The sequence below is a fragment of the Geotrypetes seraphini genome, chromosome 6 (assembly GCF_902459505.1).
Source record: "Geotrypetes seraphini chromosome 6, aGeoSer1.1, whole genome shotgun sequence".
Taxonomy (NCBI): Eukaryota; Metazoa; Chordata; class Amphibia; order Gymnophiona; family Dermophiidae; genus Geotrypetes; species Geotrypetes seraphini.
Window position 1 is genome coordinate 247,637,084 of NC_047089.1, and position 27,915 is coordinate 247,664,998.

At 46.4% G+C, this 27,915-nt stretch overlaps 1 protein-coding gene across 9 annotated transcripts in view; it reads right to left on the reverse strand.

The window, feature by feature from the left end:
- BCOR (BCL6 corepressor) overlaps positions 1-27,915 on the reverse strand; it is a 163,287-nt gene that overhangs the window by 62,527 nt on the left and 72,845 nt on the right. For all 9 annotated transcript variants that reach the window (XM_033948108.1, XM_033948107.1, XM_033948116.1 and 6 more), the window contains 2 exons: positions 3,588-3,851; positions 2,594-2,929 (listed from right to left, as the gene is read on the reverse strand). In XM_033948108.1, coding sequence (XP_033803999.1) covers positions 2,594-2,929; positions 3,588-3,851 — 600 coding nt within the window. The remainder of the gene's footprint in view (positions 1-2,593; positions 2,930-3,587; positions 3,852-27,915) is intronic.

Below are 27,915 nucleotides of genomic sequence, written 5' to 3' on the forward strand. Positions count from 1 at the left end.
GTGGAAGAGCCTGCGACTTCCTTGCCGGCTATATTGCGGGAGTTGGATATTTATGGTGAGGTGTCGGGATTTCGGGTCAATGTTGGCAAATCGGAGCTCCTCAACATTAACTTGCCTGCTGACCGGGTATCCTATCTCCGAGACCGGTATCCGTTTCGGTGGGTTCAGCGTTCTTTGCGATATCTCGGGGTTTATTTTGGACCGCCGGGAGTGGATTTATATGACCTTAACTTTCCTCCGCTCTTTCGTCGTATTCGCCAAGATTTGCTTAATTGGAAAGATCTGTATTTCTCTTGGTTGGGCCGGGTGGCCATCGTGAAGATGATGATTCTGCCTCGTTTGTTGTTCTTATTCCAAGTATTGCCTCTTTGGGTGGGTAGAAAAACGTTAGAGGGGGTTCAAAGGCATATCTTTAATTTTATTTGGGCTGGTCGGCGGCCAAGGGTGAGTAGGAAGGTCTTATGTATGGGGAGAGGGGATGGGGGGTTGGGGGTCCCAGATGTGGTGAAATATTATCAGGCTGCTCAGCTGCGCGCCCTTTTAGAATGGCAGACGCAGACGCCGAAACCGTGGGTGGAAATTGAACAAAATTTAAGTGATGGGGTGCCTTTGTTACATAGGCCGTGGGTACCTGGTAGGGCGCGATTGGTAGGGGGGGTATCCTCAGTAGTGACTTCCTTGAGGGTATGGAATCAGACCCGAGCTTGTTTATTGGGGAGTAGGCGACATACCTGGTATACTCCGTTGAGACACAACCCTGATTTTCCACCGGGAAGGGATGGGGGAGTGTTTGCAGACTGGGAGTCACGGGGCTTAGTTTGTGTGGGACAGTTGTGGGACCCGGTCCAGGGCGGTGTTAGACCCTTTACAGAACTCAGGGGTAAGTTTGGGTTTGGGATAAGGGATTTGTTCCCCTACCTACAGGTTCTCCATTATATTAGGACCTCGGGTCTTTTGGGAGACTTGAGGGGTGGTAAGATGCCCTTTGAGCTGCTATTGGGTCCAGTGCTTCGGAAGGGAGCTCTCTCTGCGGTATATAGGTGCCTTAATTGTCAGGGGGCTCCCCTTCCCTACATGAGGGCCTGGGAAGAGGATTGTGGTTCGGCTATTTCCTGGGACACTTGGGGTGACATATGGTCGGAGATCTCCTCGGCGGGTATTGCTGCTTTGCTGATCGAGAATGGTTACAAGGTCCTCTTTCGGTGGTACTATACCCCTCAGGTTGTGGCTCGTTGGCAGGGAGGTGCGAGTGTTCTATGTTGGAGGGGCTGTGGGGAAGTGGGTACCTACTTTCATATGTGGTGGCAGTGTGGGCAGGTGTGTGGATTCTGGACTGAGGTCTTTGTTCGGGTGTCCCGGATCCTAGATGTCCAGATACCGGCCGATTGGCGACACGCCTTGTTGTTTTGGCATCAATTGGATCTGGCTTGGGGTGACTCTTTGTTTTGTAAGTTGGCATTCACTGCTGCTCGATTGGCCATTGCTTCTTTGTGGAATCAGGCGCTCCCTCCCACGTGGGCCCTGGTGGAGCAACGTTTGCTTAATTGGCAGAACCTTTATCACTTAACGGCCTTGCGGCATGGTAAACTACATGGCTATGCTCATGTGTGGCGCAATTTTCAGGCCTCTGTGGGGGTTTGTGGTAGGGGTGGTCAGGGGCTTTGAGTTGGCCTTGGAGTTGGAATGGATGGGCGATGCTTGGGGGGGATCCCATAACCATATTCCTTTCCAATTTTTGGTATCTGTTTGGAATTGACTATCTCTCAACCATATTGAGAGCTGTAGGTATTGTGTTTTGTCCCTGGGGGGTGGGAGGGGGGGTATTGGCTGTGTTTGGGTGGGCATTCTAGATTGTTCTTATTAGTCTGTAGGACTTGCACATGTCTATGTTGTTGATTTTAATTATGTGTGCTATTTTAGAGTGTGGTACTCGGCTCCATGTATTTTTGTTCTTGCATTTCATGTGCAATTGTTATGTACTGTTTGAGTGTTTTTCAATAAAAGCTTTTCAATTAAAAAAAAAATAAAATCCTAAGTAGCAACATTCTAGAGCTCAGATTGTGATGACATAATGCCTCATTCCACCAATGCCTAGGCTCCGTCCTCATCTGCACAAGCCTCAAACCCTTTAAAATCCTAAGTAGCAACATTCTAGAGCTCAGATTGTGATGACATAATGCCTCATTCCACCAATGCCTAAGCTCCGCCCTCATCTGCACAAGCCTCAAACGCTTTAAAATCATAAGTATCTGAGGCTTGTGCGTTAAGGCAGAGCTTACAGGAATGGGACAGGGACAGCGACAAAACTCACGGGGACAGGACGGGAAATTGAGTTCCTGCGAGGACGGGGGCAAATTTCTCTAGTAAGCAGGGAGATACTTATGCCAGCATAATACATCTTCTTTTAATTTATTGGACAGGGCATCGAGCAATTTTCAAATTTCCCTCTATGTGTCCTTGATGTACTGGGTTAAGGCCAAGACTGGGTCCTATTTGACATGGAGCTCACAGATACCCCTACCTGTAAACACCCAGAGGGATGGGGAGCATGCGTTAGAAGAATCACAAACGTGGGCCAGTGGCCTACACTTACCTTCCTCAGCGTTGCTTCTTTTGAGGGCATCTTCAGGCCAGCTTCTGCAGATTTCCACCTCCGCCCTCCTCCTGATGTACCTATCTTCCAACTTTATTTCTTTCTCCAGAGCCTCGACCACCTCGTTCCTGCCTTGCTGAGCCACACCGGCACACAGCGGCCCCTCTGGGGTCATATGCTGTCCCCACCGCTCTCGGAGGTGTTGCAAGTGTCGCTGCTTTTTGGGATGAAGTCCTGTCAACTCAATGCAAACCTTCAACTTGGTCACCTCATTACTGAGGGGCTCCTCTGAGTGCTCTGAAGGGCTGGGGGAGATCGCCTTCTCAGGCCCACCGTCTAACAGAGAAATAACCACACAGACCATCACAAAGCTGCTACCTTCTACGAGCAACATCAAAAACTGAATGTGCTCTTCTTGCACACCACACGCAGTGACGCAGTAAGGCGGAACGCCCCGGGTACCATCTTTTCTCCTCCTCTCTGGCCCACCACAGCTCTTTGGTTCTTCGCCAGTGTGGAGCATCTCCAACCCACTGCTCTGAAGTCACTTTCTCAGGAAGTGACATCAGAGGAAGAGCTGAGGCCCCAGAGAGGAAGGGAAGGCGTGTGAACACATAGCAGGGGGGGGGGCAGAAAAGAGGGCGGGGGGGGGGGATGCTAACACCTCAGGTGCTTCCTACCCTCGTTACACTATTAACCACACAGGTTAAAGAATCCATTTCTAATGTGTTATATGCTTAAAGTTTTGAAAAAATAAAATAACCCAGAGACTAGAGATTTTTAGGATTGCATGTTATATAGAACTTAATTAGCAATCATTAACTACAGCTGGAAACCCAGGTCACATGGCTAAGTGTGGTATTATACGGTCTGAGCACTACAGGCCTGAGATGACAACTACAGGATTCATGAATTTCCCCCCACCACACACTTCAAAGGGACAGTCTGCCAAAGGCAGAAAGGAGACCTTTGAAGGAGGAAGGGGTCTCGTTACCTTTCACAATCTTCTTCCATTTGGCCTTGGGTTCTTCCTGGGACCCATCCACATAAGTCTCCTGCTGACAGCTTTCTCCCTCCTGTCTCTCACTTGAATGCTTTCGCTTTCGGCTGAGCTGGCTGAAATGATCCGGCAAGATCTCCCCTGCCCTCTCCTTGCTCTGCTGGTACATCATGGAGAATCTCTCCAAATAGCACGTCTCCATGAGGGCTTCTCTTGGTACCAAAGCGTCCCGGCTTCCTCCCGCGCTGCTGAGGCCAGCTGAAAGGGGGAGGGGGGGGGAAGAGAAGCAACTTAGAAAACAGAGACTCTTCCCGACGCCATCTCTACCCTCATTTCAAAAAGTCAGTTCTGCTCTAATGTTTTACAAGTCAACAGAAAGCATTATCCTAAATGAACGCTAGATATGCAAATGTCCCGAGAGTGACCTTCAGTAAGCACAGCTGTTAATTTAGGAATTAGACAAGACTCAGTGCTCCTCACAAGGGTTCGCACATTGACGTCTAGGAGAAGAATTAGGATACAACTTAGAAATGGTGGGCCAGGGGTTCATGTCTGCAGTGAATGTGTTGTTTATAAATAAAACTTTGGAGAAAAAAAAAAAAAGAAGAAATGAAATGAAATGGTGGGCCCAATATTTATAAAAAGCTGAGGGCAGGATGCACAAAGCTCCGGCAAGCCAGTCAAGCAATTCTCTTTTGCCGGGGTATGCTCAGTACAAATAGCATGCAAACCATAATCACGCCGTTTGCACCGAGTACCCCAGTGAAAGGGGAAGGACCTGTGTCTGGCCCAATACAGTTCCTGATCGCCAGAGCTCTCCAGGAAGTTTATTTGGGGGGGTGGGGTTGTTTCAGCTGTCATAGGGACACGTGCATGTTGTACGTGTTTTGTGTGTCCTGCGCCTACCACCTGTGTTCTTACCATAGGTACAGGACACACACGCGCAAAACATGCACAAACAGACCTGCTGGAAGATTTTGCACGGTAAGAGGTGGGCGTTCCCTTCTGGGCCTTATTTTCGTACTAATGAGCTCCTTGTAATGAATTTGCACAAGGTTCTTCGTGGCTGCTACCGCAATTGTTAAAAGCCGCCCCCCCCCCCCCCCCCGAGAACCCTTCTGAGCATCGGAGGCCGAGCCACTTTGCAAGCAAGACCGGGCCTCACTTTCGTGGCAAGCTTTTGATAATCTCTCCCTGAGCGATTCAATTTAGGCTTCTAAATCTATGCCCTATTGACAGCCAAACATAAGAGCATAACTTTTCAGCTGAAAATTCATCCTAATACAGGGAGTTTAAAAGTTTTGTTTAGAAATGTCGGCCTGCCATTCATTTGCCTAGAAACGTGAGCCTAATTTATAAATCTAGTGCTGAAAATTAGTGCTAAGTTCCTAAAGCCCCATCTCTCACCCCTCCACCCCCCAGGTTCTTTTGCCATGCAACATTGTGGGCAGGGCAACAGAACCTGATAGCGCAACCAGGCCCAGCACTATGAAGCAGGACCTGCTTTTATTGGAACAATGGTCCAGTGCTTGGCAACTAAACTTTAATGGCAAAAAAATGTAAAGTGATGCACCTTGGGAGCGGAAACCCATGCAGAACGGTTCATAGACAAAAGCGTGGGGCGACAAAGGCGCGACAACCCAGCGCAGACAACTAAGCGCAAGGCGGAAGCGCGCCGATGAAAAACAGTATTTTAAGGGGCTCCAACGGGGGGTGTTGGTGGGGAACCCCCCCCACTTTACTTAACAGAGATCGTGCCGGCGTTGTGGTGGGTTTGTAACCCCCCTCATTTACTGGAAACTTTACTTTTTCCCTCTTTTTTAGGGAAAAAGTGAAGTTTTCAGTAAATGAGGGGGGTTACAACTCCCCAAACCCCTCACAACACCCCACCCTTAAAATACTGTTTTTCTTCGGCGCGCTTCCACCTTGCGCTCAGTTGTCTGCGCTGGGTTGACGGTGCGCCTTTGACCTGTCACCATGCAGAACATACACCTTGAACGGTGAAAACTTAGCGAGAACCCCCGCAGAAAGGGACCTGGGAGTTCTCATCCAGGAAGATATGAAAGCTTGCCAATCAGGTGGAGAAAGCTTCAGCAAAGGCCAGACAAATGCTGGGTTGCATCAGAAGGAGCTTTACCCATGCTGCTGCCCACTTTTTTACGCTCTTAAATTTAGGAGCAATGAAATTTGAAATACGCAGTTATGCATTCAGGCATGGATTCTCTATACACATGTCAATCATGTGATGTCGCCATATAGAGAATTGCACCTCCAGGAAAGCTAGGCCCTGAAAATTTAGGCCAGGGTCTTTGTCATGAATCGCACCTATGTAGATGCTTTAGGCCGCCTAATGCCACTTCTGGCCTGGTGTATCCTGGGATACAGAGGGAGGAGCCTAAGGCCCTGATTGTCTCAGATGCCTTAGACCCCTCCCCATACATCCCAGGATGCACCGGGAAGGGGAAGGCCTGTCATTTTGGAGTGGTGGGCCTGTGAGGAGGAGCTGGGCATCCCTCCTGCTGTCTTCTTCGCTTAGAGGTATAGGGGCGGTATCCAGTGGCAGGAGGGAGTGCTAATTTTTTGTGAAGTATGGGGAGTGGGGAAGGGGAGGGTGGATTCTGGCGGGGAGGGGGGTCAATTCAACTTAGGAGGGGAATGGTGGCAGGAGGGAGAGGGCATCCCTCCTGCTGATTTTTATTAAAGTACGGGGGGGGAGGGGGGCATGGCAACAGGAAGGAGTGGGCATCCCTCCTGCCTCTGTTAATTTTTCTTTAAGGGGTTGTTGGGGCAGAGACTGTCAGGGGGGGGGGGGACAGCTCAACTTGTCTTTTTTTTTTTATGGGGCAGATACTATTTCCCAGGCTTCCCCAAACCGGTTCTACACATGTATGAGAGCCAGTTTCTTAACAAGCAATCGGATGGTATTACTGCTACCCTCCGCAAAACTCATTTGCATGGGAAGCTGTTTGAACACCGACCACCATTTAGAAAATCGGCCAATAAAATCAGCCCACAGCGACCTGCAAGGTCTTAACAACCGTTTTTAGTGCATCCAGCTCTGAGACACACTCAGGGCCTGATTAACAGTATTTTGGGTCCTAGGCAAACATATATATTTCTGGACCCCCTCCCCCACCCTTCCAGATGAAGCAGGGAAAAATGCAGAGCCTAGCTGTGGGTATGATAGCTGTAACAGTTTATGAGTGAGCACGGAGACTACACCAGCACATGGTTTGAATGGAGCAACTTCATGGGTTGAGCTGGAGAGCAACCAAGTTACCCAGTTCAAACGGGAAACTCAATCCTGGATTTCTGTAACCCTACCCTGGTGCATTATGGGACCCGAAGTTCTGATTTCAGTTGGTGGCATCAGGGACTATAAATAAAAACAGGGCTGGCCAAAAAGTCTCCCTGATGGAGCCGGGGGACTTTGGCAGCTCTGCAGCAGTGGGTGAAAATCGGAGAAGATGGGCACGTCATTTTCACGCTCCTTCGCCCCCGGTACAAGCCAGAGATTCCCAAGGGTGGGCTGCTCAAAGGCGTGAGATTTAAGGGCAACGGGCCAAAGACAGACATTTACAAGGTTTTATGAGTGAGAAAAGGTTTACACAAATGGAAAAAGCAAAATAAAATGGTATGGAATTTGTTTTGGTAAAGCTTCTGAAAGAATATAGGCAGAGTGAAGGAATTTGGCCAAGTAATGTAATAGTTAACAGGGTAAATTCATTGGGTTGAAAACTCCCCTCACATGTACCAATCAGCCTCTCCATTGCAGCCCAGATTTTGAAAAGGAAGCTTTATTTGCGTTGAGACTGTCCTCTCCAGAGACGCAGAAACATCATCAAGCGTATTCATTCTCCAGCTCTCTTTTCTAGCGCTGTCCTATCGCTCATATGCTCCTGCAGGCGGTGCCCCCCCCCCCCCCTCCACCGGGCCTGAAAATGCTGGCCTCAGTTGACAGCAAACCCTTCACATTTCCCCCCTATTCTTCAGTTCGAATCCTTTTCAACAAACCCCACCCCCAGACCTCTCACTAGTTCCCCGTGCAGCGATCTGCTCTCCCCACAGCCTCTGCGGCTCAGCCCCCCACCCCCACCCCTTCCTGTGACTAGAGCAGCCTTCCCGTGGTTGAAGCCTACCACAAGGGAGAGCATCGAGAGCTGGAGTGGGCTAAACTCCGAAAAACTATCCCCAGACTTAGCCATATTTCGGACTTTCGGACAGGTCGCTTACAACTTTGCAGAACCCTGAAAAAAACCCAAACAGTTGGCGATCCTAACCTTCCGAATCCTGAGCACAGCCGATAGGGTCCCTCTAAACTTTTGGGCCCAAGGCATGTGCTCAGTTTGCCTACGACTTAATCCAGCCCTAATGGGGCTCGGTGAGAGTGAAAGTCTTCAGTGAGTGAGTGAGATTTATTTTTTTTTCATTCATTTCTTTAGCCCGTCTTCCCAAAAAGAGCCCAGAACGGGTTACAGGACTACACTTCTCCCTCCGCATTCGCAGTTTCAGCCATCGCGGTTTTGATTATTCGCAGTTTTTAGCTTGCTGGCTCCTCCCCCCCAAATTATGTCAGCTTGCACGGAGAAGATTGCCGATTCCCAGCACTTTCTTCACCGCGTTTTGCTTCTCCTTCAGGAACAGGACAGGTCTCCCACCATGTTATTCGAGGTTTCACCCTATTCACAATGATTTTTAATAGAAAACAGTGAATAACATATGAAAAAGTTATTTGCGGTTCTGTTAATCCCATATCACAGCGAATATGGAGGGAGAAGTGTACATACACAGTATAGGTCAAAGACAAGACAAATATTACGAAGTTGGCTAGTGGGTAATACAACATCTCAGTTTTAGTAAGTTTCACGTTTATGAAAAATTTGATTTGTTCGCTTATAGTATTTCTAAGCGATGTACAATAACTTAAAACTGGGGTTAATACATGCAAAATAATTCAACACAACAACACAAACGCAACATGGACAAACACACAGATCAAGGTAAGGAGGGGGAAAGAACTACAATAGTTAAAACATGGAGGGTGGAAACACTGGGGGGGGGGATGTCCTTATAGGGGGCAAGAAAAGAATCTTGATTAAGATCGGTTGAGATAATGAAGGGAATAGACTTAGTAGATAGAGACAGGTTGTTCACCCTCTCCAAGGTAGGGAGAACGAGAGGGCACTCTCTGAAGTTAAAAGGGGATAGATTCCTACAAACGTAAGGAAGTTCTTCTTCACCCAGAGAGTGGTAGACAACTGGAACGCTCTTCCGGAGGCTGTTATAGGGGAAAACACCCTCCAGGGATTCAAGACAAAGTAGATAAGAGAGGTTGTTCACCCTCTCCAAGGTAGGGAGAATGAGAGGACACTCTCTAAAGTTGAAAGGGGATAGATTCCTACAAACGTAAGGAAGTTCTTCTTCACCCAGAGAGTGGTGGACAACTGGAACGCTCTTCCGGAGGCTGTTATAGGGGAAAACACCCTCCAGGGATTCAAGACAAAGTTGGACAAGTTCCTGCTGAACCAGAACGTACGCAGGTGAGGCTGGACTCATTTAGAGCACTGGTCTTTGACCTAAGGGCCGCCGTGGGAGCAGACTGCTGGGCACGATGGACCACTGGTCTGACCCAGCAGTGGCCATTCTTATGTTCTTAAAGATAAGATGCAAAACATCTTATACCCCCCCCACTCCCCTCCCCTTCTCCACTTCCCTACCCCCTCCCTTGCATGGAAGATTCCCACCTTTAACCCAATGGGTCATTTGGAAAAATATTTTGAATGAATGATAAAAATAGGTATGAAAATATAATAATTGTGAATCTAATTGAAATGAAAATCTATGTATATTATATTTCCTTGAATAAAATGTTAAAATTTAATTAAAAAAAAAAAGATAACATGCAAAGAGATCCTTTAAGAGGGCCTTAGGCTTCGAAAGCGTCTTTAAATAAGAAACTTTTTAGGCTTCCTTTAAAGAGGTGCCTGGGGCAGTGGCGCCCCTCCCCCTGCTCTTTCCCCAATTCCCCCTGCCACGCACCCTTCCCTTCCCCACCGCCCGTGAGCCACAAGAACTTCAACGGGCTCCTCGCGACCCGGTCTGCTCTCCCTCTGACGTCACTTCTTATGCGCGGAAGCGACGTCAGCGGGAAAGACGACGCGGTTGCCACGAGCACGCTGAAGTTGTTGCTAGCGGCGGTGAACAACCAGAGGTACGGGGGAAGGGAAGGGGGCGCACACGTGGCGAGGAGTGGGAAGAGGCGTAGGAGGGGTGATACCCATGGGGAGTGTGTGGCACAAGGTTTAGAGATACAGCCTCAGGATACCTGAGGTTGTGGGTTCAAATCCCTCGCTTGCTCCTTGTGACCCTGGTAAGTCACTTAATCCCCTCATTGCCCCAGGTACACTAGATAGGGTTTGAGCCCGCCAGGACAGATAGGGAAATATGATATGTAAAATATAAGTGGTATATAAATAAATAAAATTAATTAATTAATTAAAATAAATAATATGCAAACCTAAAATACCTGAGTACCTGAATAAATTCATGTAAACCCTTCTGAGCTCCCCTGGGAGAACAGTAGAGAAAATTGAATAAATAGTGTGAAAAGTTTTTATCTCTGGTAACCAGAGTTGATACTGTGATGTCATAATGCCTCATCCCACCAATAAGAGCCAACCTCATCAGTGATGTCACAATGGCTGGATTGTCCTTTACTTTGCTACATTTTGATTTCTAGAGTGGTGCAGTGGTTAAAGCTACAGCCTCAGCGCCCTGAGGTTGTGGGTTCAAACCCCATGCTGCTCCTTGTGACCCTGGCAAGTCACTTAATCCCCTCATTGCCCCAGGTACACTAGATAAGAGTTTGAGCCCACCAGGACAGATAGGGAAATATGATAAAGTAGTACCTTAGCATATAAGTGGTACATAAATAAATTAAAATTTAAAAAATTTAAATGTTAGGCACAGAGCAGTGGATGCAGCAAATTCTTAGCGGTCAGCGTTTCCCAGAGGCATGCAATAGTAGAAGAAACCCCACTTTCATTTATCACAGCAACTCCTGGAGCTTAAAATTTCATTTTACTAGTGAAGTTTCCAGAAACAGCAAGTAGAATGAAACGTAATCTTATGACGTCGCTTAAACCCATCCAAGAGGCGATACTCAGCAGCACTGGTCTAGTTGAGCGGAGGAGTAGCCTAGTGGTTAGAGCTACCGCCTCAGCACCCTGAGATTGCGAGTTCAATCCGAGTGCTGCTCCTGTGACCCTAGGCGAATCGCCTAACCCGCCTACTTTTTTGAGGCTAACTTCCACTCACCGTAAAATGACCTATGTCCATCCTATCATTCTCTCTGAAAGAAACTCTCCAACCCCTATATGTCCTGTTTGTCTGTCCAAATTAGATTGTAAACTCTTCATAGAAACATAGAAAGATGACGGCAGAAAAGGGCTATAGCCCATCAAGTCTGCCCACTCTACTGACCCACCCCAATAAGTCTAGATGCTAGTGACTCGTCCACGTAAAAGTCCCATTTACTTTTAAAGTCGAGCACGCTGGTGGCCTCGACCACCTGCACCGGAAGCTTATTCCAGTGGTCTACCACCCTCTCCGTGAAAAAATACTTCCTGGTGTCGCTACTAAATCTCCCCCCCTCTAAGTTTAAGCGGATGCCCTCTTGTGGTCGAGGGTCCTTTGGGGAAGAGGATGTCATCTTCCACCTCGACACGTCCTGTGATGAATTTAAATGTCTCAATCATGTCCCCCCCCTCTCCCTTCGTTCCTCTAGAGTGTAGAGCCGCAGTCTGCTCAGCCTCTCTTCGTACGAGAGACCCTTGAACCCCAAGACCATCCTAGTGGCCATCCGCTGAACCGACTCGACTCTAAGCACGTCTTTACGGTAATGTGGCCTCCAGAATCGCACACAGTATTCCAGATGAGCAGGAACCGTCTATTACATGTCAAATGTACAGCACTGTGCATGCTTTTCAGTGCTATAGAAAAGATAAACAGCAGTACTAGTAGGTTGGACACCTAGATTGGCTTGCCTATCTGATCTAGGCACTTAACAATTTTCTTAATTGGCTTTAACAGCACTGATAATTGAAAGCGCCATTAAAAAAACAACGATCTATCATAATAAAACCCTTAGCGTGCAATGCGCACTTCAAACTGCGTGATCCATAAGAACAAAATTAGTCAGGGACGCTCTTCGGGCAATTAGGCCTGATGGGCCGCCGCGATGGCGGACCACTGGGCAGGATGGACCTCTGGTCTGCCCCAGCGGAGACAACTTCTTATGTCAAAATCCAACCCAGTCAATGTTACCACATGGCACCAGAGGAAGAGCTTTCTGAAAGCCTCCCCCCCCCCGATTACTGGGACCCGCGCAAAGGGCCGAAGTCGTCCTCACTCCTGTAAACCTTTCTCGTGTGATCAACCCAGATGTGGGGGGGGGGGGGGGGCCTGTCTCGGAGCTAGCCGCTAAATTCACTTGATCTCGGAGCCATCACATGCCTAATGGCACATGCATCCCATAATTTGTCGTGTTTGTGCTACGGAAATGCTCTGGGAAGGCATCGCCGTGGCAACATTTACAAGTCTCCTTGGCAACCAAGTAGCTTGGTCGCTCTTGCCACGGCGGCCAACGATTTCTATACGCTGCGGCAGGCGCAGAAGCCACTTCGGGGCAGGGAAAGGTTTAAAATTCCCTCTTAGCCCGCTAGCCGGGGGCCAACTAGAGTGCTAGATGAGGGGGGGGGCGTGACATGGCGCTGTGATCTTCGCGCGCCAAGGGCGGGAACGCCTGCTGCGCCCTTCTCCGGCACACAGCCCCCAGGGTGCGTGCCACCCACTTTCCAGAGCACAAGGACTTAACCGCGCTGCCTCGTCTTGTCTCAGGAGGATTTTAAAAAAAATACACACAGGTTTGGGCAACCAGGCAAAACGCCGTGACATGAGCAAGCCCCAAATTACCAACGCAGATGTTAATTGTTCAGAATGACAAAAACACATGGCAACTACAGCCTCCGCCCTCCCCCTTTAATATTCCAATTAAAAATCATGTCTATAAAACTAACACACATCAGACACTCAGGAAAACCTCACTTCTAACTCTCTTCTAGGGGAGTGTGTGGCACAGGGGTTAGAGCTACAGTCTCCGCATCTTGAGGTTGTGTTCCTTGTGACCCTGGGAAAGTCACTTAATCCCCCATTGTCCCAGGTACATTAGATAAGAGTGTGAGCCCGCCAGGACAGACAGGGAAAAATGTTTGAGTACCTGAATAAAAACCACTTAAGTTACATGTGGTATATAAATGCTAAAAATAAATTGAAATCACTTTCTACAAATAGAATTATTACATACAGCATTCCTCTAAATATAATCAAGCCTCTGTCCAATCCCTCAGATAACGTGGAAATCTTATGCTTGTAAGCTCTTTGGGGTGAAGACCTTGAGCTCGTGAAATGCCAAGAAAAGTGGCAGGAATGGGGAAGAGAGGTAAAGGTGTGTACCAGTCAGCGAAAGAGACCTGGGGACGATCATTTCTCGTGATCTCAAGGGAGTGAAACCATGTGACATGGCGACAGACCTGGAGACATTCTGGGGTGCAGACAGGCAGAGCCAATACACGGGAGGGGGGGAGGGAGGGTTACTGTGACTTTACAGGACTGATAAATAACACATCTAGTTCGAAAGACTATGGCCCCGATGCTCTAAACTTACCGTTCAAATCCTGTGGGTCGTCGTAGTGCCAGTAAATTTTCCGATTTCCAAAGGACGAGAGACGCTGCAAAAACTTTGCAGGCGAATGAGCTACGTGGAGGTCCGCGGACATTCCATCCGATCAGTCGCTGCAGGAAGCGACTGACACATGCGCAGAATAGTCCATGGAAAGAGGCATAAATGCGCCAGGAAATGCTACATCCTAGGCAGGCTTAAGCATTAACCATAAGCGTGCCTTATTGTAGCGCATCATAAGCGCCCGTCAATGCCATAGGCAGAGGGGAAGGGCAGGGAACCACGAACAAGTCATGCAAACGCTTTTTTTAAAAAAAATACTGCTTCTGCGGGACACATATGCTGCCCCCATATTTTTTTGAACTTCCACTTCTCATGTAATCAGCAGCCCCAGACTGGCTGGCACATACAGCAAAACCTTGGTTTGCGAGCATAATTCGTTCCAGAAGCATGCTTGTAATCCAAAGCACTCGTATATCAAAGCGAATTTCCCCATAAGAAATAATGGAAACTCAGACGATTCGTTCCACAACCCAAAAACTTTAATACAAAACACTATACGTACTCGTATTGCAAGACCTCACTCATTTACAACAGTCACTAAACTCCCACAGCGTCAGAGAGAGAAGAACCATCGGCCCAGTTGTGATGATGTGATGCGTGTATACTGTATGTACTCGTATTGTAAGACTTCGCTCATTTAGAACAGTCACTGCTGAAAAGATTATTCATAAATACTACAGTTTGACTGAACTGAACAATCAAGGCATAGAAAAAGAGCTGATGGACTTGATTAAACAAAAGTAGATGTAGCAGCCTTTAGGTTCAACAGCAGTACTGACCTCTAAACTAGTTTCATAATTTATTTAAAATTTGATATTCCACCTATACATAGTTTCAAGGCGGGTTACATTTAAAATTAGCCTGAGAAAAGTCAAAACATTTATTAACAAAACACGCAATGAATTGACTTACTGGAAACAAGATGGTAGGAAGGAAGAACTACAATATTGAATAGAAAAAGAACAATTAAGGCAAGCAATGTAGATCGGATTAAAAAGAAAAAAATAAAATGTCATCTTAAAAATATCATCCTAAAAAGGACGTTTTAATGTTGTAAGCGTCTTTGAATAAAAATGCTTTCAGTTTTGATTTAAAAAAAAAAAAAAAAAAGAACAGTCACTAAACTCCCACAGCGTCAGAGAGAGAAGAACCATCGGCCCAGTTGTGATGATGTGATGTGTGTATACTGTATGTACTTGTATTGCAAGACATTGCTTGTATATCAAGTTAAAATTTGATCAAATGTTTTGCTTGTCTTGCAAACCAAGTTCCATGAAATCCAAGAATTCACTGTACTTTTAACGAACGTGCACGAGACATGCCTTTAAGGCATTTTTTACACACACATATGTGCCACCCTCATCAAGTCTAAGAAATGTATCTTCATCTTTCCCGCGATCAGCAGCTCAAATCTGCCGGCGTACACTTTTGACGAACGCGCAAGGGACGCGCGTCCAGACCTGCCGGTAATTCTGGAGCATTAAAGGTCATTGCTTCATTGCGGGCATCACCCGGAGTGCTCATTTTAACATTAATGACCCCAATGAACTACATTTACTTAGTATCATTGGAGGATGGTACGTAGGAAGCACGGAAAGGACCGCGCAGAGCCATTATGTGCATCGGAAGCTAAAATACTTTGGCCCTAAACTGGTTAGAACTGGTTTAGCGTTGATCGTTAAAGGCACAGTAAGTTTAGAACATCAAAGACCTATTTCCCCAGAGCAAAGGAAGTCCAGAGAAAGGGGCTATCAAAATCGTGAAGGGCCTGGAATGTAACCTCACCAAAAGACAAGTAACCCTAAAAGGAAAAGAGGGGGAGGGGGGGAGGAAATGATTCAGACAAATAATGACTTCAGGGAATGAATCTTTCCCAGGGCAAAGGTTCTAGAACAGACATGGGCAACTCCGGTCCTCGAGGGCCGGGAATCCAATCGGGTTTTCAGGATTTCCCCCAATCAATATGCGCTGAAAGCAGTGCATGCAAATAGATCTCATATATATTCACTGAAAACCCGACTGGATTCCGGCCCTCGAGGACCGGAGTTGCCCAGATCAAAGGGCAAACTTGGGAGAAAGAGCAGATGCGTGAACAGCCCCCACCATTAGCCTCAAATAAGCCCAGAGGACCCCTCCATGCTAGGAGGCCTGACTGAGGTATCAGAAGAAAGACTAGCGCTCCTTATCTGCCACATGTCTGTGTTTGCTCCTTAACATAAGAACATAAGAATGGCACTACTGGGTCAGACTAATGGTCCGTCTAGCCCAGTATCCCATCTTCACAGACCCAGGTCACAGGCACCTGGCAAAAACCCAAATAGTAGCAGCATTCCATGCCACCGATCCAGGGCAAGCTGTGGCCTCTCCCATGTCTGTCTCAACAGCAGATTGTGGACTTTTCCTCCAGGAACTTGTCCAAACTTTTTCTAAAACCACCTATATTAACCACTCGTACCACATCCTCTGGCAACGCATTCCAGTGCTCAACTATTCTGAGTGGAAAAATATTCTCCTCTCGCTTCTAAAAGTATTACTCTAACTTCATCAAGTGTCCCCCTAGTCTTTGTAAATCTTGATGCAGGTTAAAAAAAAATAAATAAATAAATAAATTTTAAAATCGATCACTCAGGATTTTGTAGACTTCAATCATATCTTCCCTTAGCCGTCTCTTTTCCAAGCTGAAGAGCCCTGACCTCTTTAGTCCTTCCTATGCGAGGAGTTCCATCCCTATTATCATCACGGTCGCTCTTCTCTGAACTTTTTCTAGTGCCGCTATACCTTTTTTGAAATAAGGAGACCAAAACTGAACGCAATAATCCAGGTGAGGTCGCACCACTGAGCGATACAGAGGCATTCTAACATTCTTAGGGCTCCTTTCACAAAGGCGCGTTGGGGCCTCAACGCGAGAAATAGCGCGCGCTAGCCGCTACCGCCCCCTCTTGAGCAGGCGGTAGCTTTTCGGGTAGCACGCGCTAATCCGGTGTGCGCGCTAAAATCGCCAGGCGCCCTTAGTCTAGTTAACCATCCCTTTTCTAATCATTCCTAGCATCCTGTTTGCCTTTCCTGGCCGCCACGGCACGTAGGGCGTATCGTCTTCCATGACACCCGGATCCTTTTCTTGAGCGCTGACCCCCCCCCCCCAAGGTACTCCCTAGAATCCGATAACTATGATTTGGATTATTCTTCCCAAGTGTATCACTTTGCATTTGTCCACATTAAATTTCATCTGCCACTTGGGACACCCAAATCTTCCAACTGCAGAGCTTTTAAGATGAAGTTTAGGTTTATCTAATTACATTCTAGATATTTATCTGATTTCTTTATTTTTGTCAGCTTTCATCCGGGGTGGGGGATTTCATTTGGAGGGAAAGGTAGGGGGGGTGTAGAAAAGAATGGATTAGTTCATATGGAAATTTAATTTGGAGGAATGATATAAATTTGTATGAAATATTATTATTGTGATTCTTATTGTAATGAATATATTTCTGTACTGTCTCGTTGTATTTCTTACTTGATTCTTTCTTTTTTTTTTATAATTCTTTATTCATTTTCACAAATTACATTAAGTGTTAATATTTTCATTTACAGTAACAATAAATACATCACTTATAAACAATCATTGGTATATTACATATATTCTTATCCCTATCCCTCGCCCATCCCCCCCAACCATATACTCCATTATTGTATGATATATGTAATAATAAAATACCCCCTCCCTACCTCATAAACTAATAAACATAAGGGAAATAATTTTACTTAATCCTGACAATATTGTCATAAATTAAAAGGCGGAATACAGTTATCAGCTGAGCCCATCACCAGCTCTGTGCTTGGGTGACTGAGGAAGGGCAGAAGTGCATATGCCAAACCAGCTTCTCCCTTATATAACTTCCCTCCTCAGGCGTGAAAAGACATGGCTACAGCTCTGACGGGAAGCCCTGGGAGTGTCACTGCGTGCTGTGTTGGCCGCAAAACCCTGAATCCCTGCACCATTCTGGGACTCGGCACAAAATCATTTATATATCTGGCCCTGCCCTACCCACCCCTCATCTCTCTGCCTTCTCTAGGCATCGTTATCGACTCTTCTCTTTCCTTCCATGACCATCTCAACTCCTTGGTAAAAATCATGCTTTTTTTTTAACCTCCACGTGCTGAGGAAAGTGAGATCCTGCTTCCGCCAACAACATTTCGCCGTCCTTGTTCAATCTATCATCCTCTCCAGACTAGACTACTGCAACTCCATCTATTTAAATCTAACCCCCAAAAAAAGTCTCCATAGACTTCAGCGGATTCAGAACACTGCGGCCAAACTGATCTTCGCAAAACGCAAATTTGACCACGTTTCCCCACTTTTGTCCAAACTCCGCTGGCTCCCATTTTAAATGTGCCTGTCTAGCCTTTAAGATCCTACACGGCGTCCTCCCTCCCCTAATTCCACTATCTTGGAACTCTTCGAGTCCCGATACCACCAGGTCCACCCAAAAACTTAAACTATCCTTCACCTCGCTAAAAGGTATCCTCTATGCGGGGAAAATTAGGGAAATCTCTCTTCTTCAGAATCACAGGGCTTTGGAATAACCTCACTGCCCCACTACGGAATCTAGACTCCTTCCAACTATTCCGAAAGCACTTGAAAACTAGGCTATTCTCAAAAATGTAATGCTCTCTTCCCCCCTATACTCAACCTCCAACCCCATTATGCTGTTCCTTCCTTATATTAAGCTCTTGTAAACTGTGCCGAGCTCTATAATTGTGGAGAGGATGCGGTATATAAGGTTTAGTTTAGTTTAAAGGCAGTAGAGATCATATACAATGACCAATGTGTCAAGCAAAGATGTTACGCAGTATCCAACCCCTGGTACGAGCAATATACAGTATTCACTAGATTTAGGGCTCCTTTTACTAAGCTAGACGCTAACGCCAGCATTGAATCGGAACCGAACCCCTTTCTCACAGACTCTTTGATTAAGGGTCAGAAATTGCATCTTTCCCGGACACTGCATCCCTCTCGTGCATAAGGGAAGACCCTTCAGGGCAAGAATGCTGCTCCCCCAGTATCCACAGCCCTGGCCTGTCCAAGGAGCAGGAAAGTCTGAAAAATCAAAACCAGTTTCCCTGCACCCAAAACCACCACGGAATAAACCCAGTGGTTATTAGATTGTAAGCTCCTTCGAGCAGGGACTGTCTTCTTCGTGACTCGGTACAGCACTGCGTATGTCTGGCAGCGCTATAGAAATAATTCATAGTAGTATAACAGAGGAAAGGGGGTAGGGGGTTTCCCTTTGAGGTTGATGTAAGGCAGGGGTGTCCAATGTCGGTCCTCGAGGGCCGCAATCCAGTCGGGTTTTCAGGATTTCCCCAATGAATATGCATGAGATCTATTAGCATACAATGAAAGCAGTGCATGCAAATAGACCTCATGTATATTCATTGGGGAAATCCTGAAAATCCGACTGGACTGCGGCCCTCGAGGACCGACATTGGACACCCCTGATGTAAGGGTATTAGGTGCACCGAGGAAACTTTCAATCTAGTCTCCCTCACCTCAATTAACCTTCTGACTGCTCCCTCCCCCCCTCTCCAAGACTTAATAATTAAACTCAACAATTACAATAATCCCAATACCACTGCGCCCAGAATAATCCTGTAAACACAAAACTGGACATCATGGGACCCTTATTCAGTGAGATTGATCTGGGTACATGTCCCACTCACAGAGTCATAAAAACATAGAAGATGACGGCAGATAAGGGCCATAGCCCATCAGGTCTGCCCACTCTACTGACCCCCAAGTCTACTAACCTAGGGATCCCACTCCTGGTGACAGGTTCCCTTGGCTTAACCCTCTAAGGGATCCCACATGGGCATCCCATTTGCTCTTAAATTCTTGCACGCTGTTTGCCTCGATCACCTGCACCGGGAGCTCGTTCCAAGGATCAACCACTCTCTCGGTGATTTTCAGATAATGCTGCTTAAAACCCTGTCAAACCGCCTTTGCACTATCCAAGAAGTGCCAGGGTGGTCCGGAGCAGGGGCTGGACAAGCTGGGAGTTACCCAGTTAGCAGCAATATTCAGTCCACTATATCAATAAACTTACGACAGCGAAAAGGCTCTCCTCCAGAAAAAAGGAGGACGGATTGAGACATCCAGGTTTTACTTCCATTGAAAGCAATGGAAGTAAAACCCGGATGTCTCAATCCATCCTCCTTTTTCTGGAGCCACACGGTAAACCTACTGCTAACTTTATCTAGAGCGTTTCCGGGTACTGGACTAAATAAGAGCTGGCAGCCACATTACACTCAGAGCCCGTCTCCAGGTACAACCTGGCACCGAATATTCACAGCCAGCCAGGATTGTAAAAAGTGCTGGTCTCCACGGGCTGAATGAAGCATTGTTTTGTATACACACAAAATGAAAACAGCTTCCAAAAGCCATTTATCAGGGGCCCAGGCTATGTGAAAACTGCTCTGGCCTTATGGGTAAAAGGCATATTTATGGTTCTCAGGATCCACTGGTTTGCTTCGACGGTCCCTGCTCTTGGTCACCTGCACCCCTCGGAAGCTGCCATATTAGGGACCTAGTTTGACTAATGGTTACATCAACCCTATTTCCCATAAGAACATAGGAATAGCCTTATTGGGTCAGACCAGTGATCCACCAATGGTCCAGTATACCGTTCTCACGGTGGTCAATCCAGGACACTAGTACCTGGCCGAAACACCAAGAAGTAGCAACATTCCATGCAGTGGCTTCCCTCATATCTTTCTCATAGAAACATGATGGCAGATAAATAATAATAATAACTTTATTTTTCTATACCGCCATAGTCAAACTGACTTCTAGGCGGTTCACATAGAAAGAAGGCTGGACAATCAGCGAATTGCAAAATGCAAGAAGAAGGATGTTACATAGTAAATTGGAGAAGCATGAATATATGAGAGAAGAAAGATGATACATAATACATTGGGGTAGAAAGGGGGAAGAATACCTGAGAGAGGTCATCTGATTAAGCAAGGAGTTTGTCAAATAGAGCGGTTTTAATTGATTTTCGGAAAAGCACAGTTACTTACCGTAACAGGTGTTATCCAGGGACAGCAGGCAGATATTCTTAACGCATGGGTGACGTCACCGACAGAGCCCCGGTACGGACCTTTTTAACTAGAAAGTTCTAGTGGGCCGCCTGTCTGCCCATCCGCAATAACAGACTATGGGCTTTTCCTCCAGGAAATTGTCCAACCCCCTCTTAAAACCAGCTATGCTCTCCGCTCTTTCCACAACCTGTGGCAATGCGTTCCAGAGCTTAACTATTCTCTGAGTGAAAAAAATATCTCCTCCTATTGGTTTTAAAAGTATTTTCCTGTATCTTCATCACGTGTCCCCTAGTCTTTGTAATTTTTGACAGAGTGAAAAATCGATCCACTTGTACCCGTTCTATTCCACTCAGGATTTTGTAGACTTCAATCATAGCTCCCCTCAGCCGTCTCTTTTCCAAGCTGAAGAGCCCTAACCCTTGTAGGCTCTCCTCATATGAGAGGAGTTCCATCCCCTTTACCATCTTGGTCGCTATATCTTTTTTGAGATAAGGAGACCAGAATTGAGCGCAATACTCCAGATGAGGTCACACCTAGGAGCAATACAGGGGCATTATAATATTCTTAGTCTTGTTAACCATTCCTTTTTTAATAATTCTTAGCATTTTGTTTGCTTTTTTAGCTCGCTGCCACACATTGGGCGGACGGTTTCATCATATTGTCTACAATGACATCCAGATCCTTTTCTTGAGCGCTAATCCCCAAGGTGGACCCTTCCGGTAACTATGATTTGGGTTATTCTTTTCTTGCTTCCTTGTCCAGAGAAAGGTCCTTATGAGCCTTTCTACAGAAAATGGGGGGAGGGGAGGAACCACTCCAAACTGCGCTGGGTATCTGCACCTCATGAAGTTTGTAATACATTTCACAGATCTACCTCCTACATGGTGAAGAGTCAGAAATTCAACAGCCTTCAAAAATGAGGCTTGTAAGTTATGGCCAATGGCTTTCAGTAATGTCTCCTGGTTCATACACAACGGCGTGAAAGACAAAGGCGCGCCTGGACAATTGAGCGCAGCGCGGAGGTGCGTGCCGCTGAAAATTACAGTTTTTAGGAGCTCCGACGGGAGGGTTTTGTTGGGGAAACCCCCCCCCCCACTTTACTTAATAGACATCACGCCGGCGTTATGGGGGGTTGTAACCCTCCACATTTTACTGTAAACTTAACTTTTTCCCTAAAAACTTTTTCCCTAAAAACCCCCCACAACGCGGCGCGATGTCTATTAAGTAAAGTGGGGGGGTTCCCCCCACACACACCCCCGTCGGAGCCCTAAAAACAGTAATTTTGAGCGGCACGCACCTCCGCGCTGCGCTCAATTGTCTGGGCGCGCCTTTGTCCTGGCACGCTTTTGACCTGACACCATGTCTCCTTCTCACCCTTCTGCCTGTGAGGCAGGGCCCAGAATCGGACACCTGAGTGCCTACAGCTAGACGACACTTCAACTGGAAATTCAGGAGGAGCCGGTGGCAGAGCTTATGGCTTAACCGCAGAATAAGCGACAGCTACATATTAAAATACATTACAATCTAATCTAATCTTTATTTATGTGTCGCTCATACCTGTGCAACTCCAGAAACTACTAAAGCTAAAATGATTTGCCTAAAGTGGATATTTTTTTCTCAGCTGCACTATCCCAAGCAAAGTGTGTGTGGAGGGGGGGAGGACTTTGTCAGCCAAAATGGAGTTAAAGACCATTACGTGCGAGATTATAGACCATTCTGAAGCCATTCAAAATCAAGATGGAAATCTAGGGGTAAGTTCAACATAAGGAGAGCCATACTGGGTCAGACCAATGGTCCATCTAGCCCAGTATCCTGTTTCCACAGTGGCCAATACAGGTCACAAGTATCTGGAAAAAGCTCAAATAGTAGCAACAATCCATTCAGAATCCCAAAGAACAGCAAGATTCCGGAATTCCAAAGAGTATCAAGATTCTAGAACCCTAAATAGTAGCAACATTCCAGTCAGAATCCCAAAGAACAGCAAGATTCCGGAATTCCAAAGAGTATCAAGATTCTAGAACCCTAAATAGTAACAACATTCCATTCAGAATCCCAAAGAACAGCAAGATTCCGGAATTCCAAAGAGTATCAAGATTCTAGAACCCTAAATAGTAACAACATTCCATTCAGAATCCCAAAGAACAGCAAGATTCCGGAATTCCAAAGATTATCAAGATTCTAGAACCCTAAATAGTAGCAACATTCTATTCAGAATCCCAAAGAACAGCAAGATTCCGGAATTCCAAAGAGTATCAAGATTCTAGAACCCTAAATAGTAACAACATTCCATTCAGAATCCCAAAGAACAGCAAGATTCCGGAATTCCAAAGAGTATCAAGATTCTAGTACCCTAAATAGTAACAACATTCCATTCAGAATCCCAAAGAACAGCAAGATTCCGGAATTCCAAAGAGTATCAAGATTCTAGAACCCTAAATAGTAGCAACATTCCATTCAGAATCCCAAAGAACAGCAAGATTCCGGAATTCCAAAGAGTATCAAGATTCTAGAACCCTAAATAGTAGCAACATTCCATTCAGAATCTCAAAGAACAGCAAGATTCCGGAATTCCAAAGAGTATCAAGATTCTAGAACCCTAAATAGTAACAACATTCCATTCAGAATCCCAAAGAACAGCAAGATTCCGGAATTCCAAAGAGTATCAAGATTCTAGAACCCTAAATAGTAGCAACATTCCATTCAGAATCCCAAAGAACAGCAAGATTCCAGAATTCCAAAGAGCATCAAGATTCTAGAACCCTAAATAGTAACAACATTCCATTCAGAATCCCAAAGAACAGCAAGATTCCAGAATTCCAAAGAATATCAAGATTCTAGAACCCTAAATAGTAGCAACATTCCATTCAGAATCCCAAAGAACAGCAAGATTCCGGAATTCCAAAGAGTATCAAGATTCTAGTACCCTAAATAGTAACAACATTCCATTCAGAATCCCAAAGAACAGCAAGATTCCGGAATTCCAAAGAGTATCAAGATTCTAGAACCCTAAATAGTAGCAACATTCCATTCAGAATCCCAAAGAACAGCAAGATTCCGGAATTCCAAAGAGTATCAAGATTCTAGAACCCTAAATAGTAGCAACATTCCATTCAGAATCCCAAAGAACAGCAAGATTCCGGAATTCCAAAGAGTATCAAGATTCTAGAACCCTAAATAGTAACAACATTCCATTCAGAATCCCAAAGAACAGCAAGATTCCGGAATTCCAAAGAGTATCAAGATTCTAGAACCCTAAATAGTAGCAACATTCCATTCAGAATCCCAAAGAACAGCAAGATTCCAGAATTCCAAAGAGTATCAAGATTCTAGAACCCTAAATAGTAACAACATTCCATTCAGAATCCCAAAGAACAGCAAGATTCCAGAATTCCAAAGAATATCAAGATTCTAGAACCCTAAATAGTAGCAACATTCCATTCAGAATCCCAAAGAACAGCAAGATTCCGGAATTCCAAAGAGTATCAAGATTCTAGTACCCTAAATAGTAACAACATTCCATTCAGAATCCCAAAGAACAGCAAGATTCCGGAATTCCAAAGAGTATCAAGATTCTAGAACCCTAAATAGTGTAGCGTTCCATGTAGAATCTCCAAAAAGTAGCAAAATTCCAAGCTACTGATCCCAGGGCAGTGGCTTCCCCGTGTCTAGATTATGTGTCTCAGGTCAGGACCTAATCCCCCTGAAAGACACCCTACAGCTCCATTAAGTGGATTTTAGGACAAGCAGAAAGGAGGGGAAAAAACCCCCCACAGAGCCATAAAACTAACAAAATATTTAGAAAAGAAATCTGTTCTGTTCTGTTTCTGATGAGGTTCAGTTTATTCCATGCTATGTGTTTAAAATCTGTTTTTGCTTGTATTCAAAAAGTAATCGGGTGCTGTCATCCTAGCATGAGTGAGCCCCTCACCCCCAACCCGTTACCTCCAGGACTGAATATTCCATTATGTATGAAAGGGGACAGAAATGCCCACTTCAAAGACCAACAAGTCCTGAAGCACTCTCCCCTTCCGGAACCAGGCGGAAGAAAGCAAGACACAACAGCCAGGGGACTTGATAAACAAAAATATTTTTGGTTTTGCTTTAGTTCAGGGGTAGGCAATTCCGGTCCTCAAGAGTCGGAGCCAGGTCAGGTTTTCAGGATATCCACAATAAATATTGAGGCAGTGCATGCAAACCCATCTCATACATATTCATTGTGGCTATCCTGAAAACCTGACCTGGCTCCGGCTCTCGAGGACCGGTATTGCCTATCCCTGTCCTATGCAAGAGGCATCCAACAATTCAAACTCTCCCTATCTTCAGCGAAAGGAATCAAAGGAGTCAAGAATTTCAGTCAATCCTTGGTTTTCAAATTTTCTCAACTATGGATTGAACTTCCTCTTATTTTAAGGGTCCTTTTCAAGTTTTTTTTTATAAATCTTTAAAAACTATTTTATTTGCCAAACACTTTGGGAACTAGTCATATTAATATTTTCTGAATGTTACTTTTTTTTAAGTATTTTTTTAGTTCCTGTTAACTGAGTCGAGCTCCGTTCTGGCAGAAGACCCGGTATACAAAGCTTATGGCTCAGTTTACAAAGGTGCGTTAGGGCCTTAAAGCCCGGAATAGCGCGTGCTAAATTGCTGCGCACGCTAGCCGCTACCGCCTCCTGGTAAGCAGGCGGTAATTTTTCGGCTAGCACGCGCTAATCCGGTGCGTGAGCTAAAAACACTAGCGCATCTTTATAAAAGGAGTTTTAGTTTAGTTGTAGGTCAGATAAGTTTTTTGCTCCTTCCATGCAACTAGGCCACACTCTTTCTGAATCGCTTACAGTGATGTGCTCATCTCGTAGCACTATACCAATGAGACATTCTAGGTGTAGTGATGGCAAAAAAAAACATCCGACTGGTTATTTACTCTCTAACCTACTGAATAGAGATAAAAGAATGGTTCATAGACAACGGCGCGAAAGACAAAGGCGCGCCCGGACAATTGAGCGCAGCGCGGAGGCGCGCGCCGCTCTAAATTACTGTTTTTAGGGCTCCGACGGGGGGGCGTGGGGGGGGAACCCCCCCACTTTACTTAATAGATATTGCGCCGGCATTATGGGGGGTTTGGGGGGTTGTAACCCTCCACATTTTACTGTAAACTTAACTTTTTCCCTAAAAACAGGGAAAAAGTGAAGTTTTCAGTAAAATGTGGGGGGTTACAACCCCCCAAACCCCCCACAACGCCCCCACAACGCACGCCTCCCCGTCGGAGCCCTAAAAACAGTAATTTAGAGCAGCGCGCGCCTCCGCGCTGCGCTCAATTGTCTGGGCGCGCCTTTGTCCCGGCGCGCTTTTGACCTGACACCAAAAGAATTCCCCGTGTGCTGGGTGAATATTAATCAAACACAGAAATGGAGAACATGAAAGTCAACAACACGGTAAACGCCATCCGGCCCGGTCAGTCTGCCCATCCTGCCGCGGTGGCACGGGCCTGGCATTCCCTTTGCCTCTTTGCTCTTATCCCGACCCTTTACCCCAGTTCCGTTATTGTTTTTAAATCGACCGTCTCCACTCGGATCGTCAAGTCATGCATTCGGCCGCCTAGCCCTTGGCGGTCTCGCATCACAACTTTCCGCGTCTTCGCTTTTGTTCAAAAGCAACGGTAGCAGCGATGGAATACACAGGGCCAGGGGGAGAAGCCTGAACACAGGTAAAATGTGGGGCCAGAGCGTTCCTGCTCTCAAGGAGGCAGGTAGATGTGTTCCTAATGCATCTCATTTGGAATGACAAGAACAGAAAAATTGCCTTAGTGGGGGGGTGTCAGGGACAAAGGCGCGAGCAGACAATTGAGCGCAGTGCGGAGGATCGCGCCGCAGCAAATTACTGTTTTTAGGGCTCCGACGGGGGGGCGTGGGGGGGAACCCCCCACTTTACTTAATAGAGATCGAGCCGCGTTGTGGGGCCATTGTGGGGGGGTTGTAACCCCCCACATTTTACTGAAAACTTCACTTTTTCCCTGTTTTTAGGGAAAAAGTTAAGTTTACAGTAAAATGTGGACGGTTACAACCCCCCAAACCCCCCACAACGCTGGCGCGATCTCTATTAAGTAAATTGGGGGGGCTCCCCAACAAAACCCCCCGTCGGATCCCCTAAAAACTGTAATTTTCTTCGGCGCGCGCCTCTGTCTTGCGCTCAGTTGTCGGCGCGCGCCTTGTCTTTCGCGGGGTTGTCTATGAACCCTTAGTGGGTCAGACCAACGGTCCATCAAGCCCAGTAGCTCATTCTCACAGTGGCCAATTCAGGTCCCTAGTACCTGGCCAAAACCCAAAAAGTAGCAACATTCCATACAAAATCCCAAAGAGCAACAAGATTCCGGAACCCCCAAGCAGCCGTCATGCCAGCGTTGGCTCGTCCTCCGTCACCTTCCTAGGCGCAGGTCCAGAAAGCGACGTCAGAGGAAGAGCCGACGCTAGTTTGGGGTTAGGGTTAGGGGTTGCTGCTCGTGCCAGGAACGTTACAGCGTTACAGGGGAAGAGAAGCGGCATGCACGTGCAGCAGTGGGAGGGCAGAGAGTAGAATGGGTGCCAGTGCCCTCACCAAGATGGTGCCCATGGTGGACCGCCCCCCTCTCCCCAAACCACTGGCTGTATTGGGCACTCTTGCACGATCTGCGTCCCGTCTATGTCGATTTGGTTTAGGACGGGCTGAGGAGGACTTTGATGGAAAACTCCAGTGACAAGATGGTTAGGATAGGCTGGAGTGGGCTTTGAGGCAGCTGGTTTTAAGAAAGGTTTGGACAAGTTCCTGGAGGAAAAGTCCATATTGAGAAAGGACATGGGGAAGCCACTGCTTGCCCTGGATCGGTAGCATGGAATGTTGCTACTCCTTGGGGTTCCGGAATCTTTTGTTACTCTTTGGGATTCTGGAATGTTGCTACTCCTTGGGTTTTGGCCAGGTACTAGTGACCTGGATTGGCCACCGTGAGAACAGGCTACTGGGCTTGATGGACCATTGGTCTGACCCAGTAAGGTTGTTCTTATGTGAGCAATAAAGCCATTGTGACATCACTGATGAGGTTGGCTTTGAGGCACTGTGGAATGAGGCATTATGACATCACAATCTCAGCTCTGGAATGTTGCTCTCATTGGGGCTCCGGAATCTTACTATTCTTTGGGATTCTGGAATGTTGCTACTCCTTGGGTTTTGGCCAGGTACTAGTGACCTGGATTGGCCACCGTGAGAACGAGCTACTGGGCTTAATGGTCCATTGGTCTGACCCAATAAGGCTATTCTTATGTTAAACCTAAAGACGTGTATGGCCCAGCAATACTAAAGAAAAAAAGACAATATAACAATGAATGTTTAATGCATGTGACTATTGGGCAGAATGGATGGACTGCTCAGGTCTTTTATCTGTTGTCTTTTACTATGTTA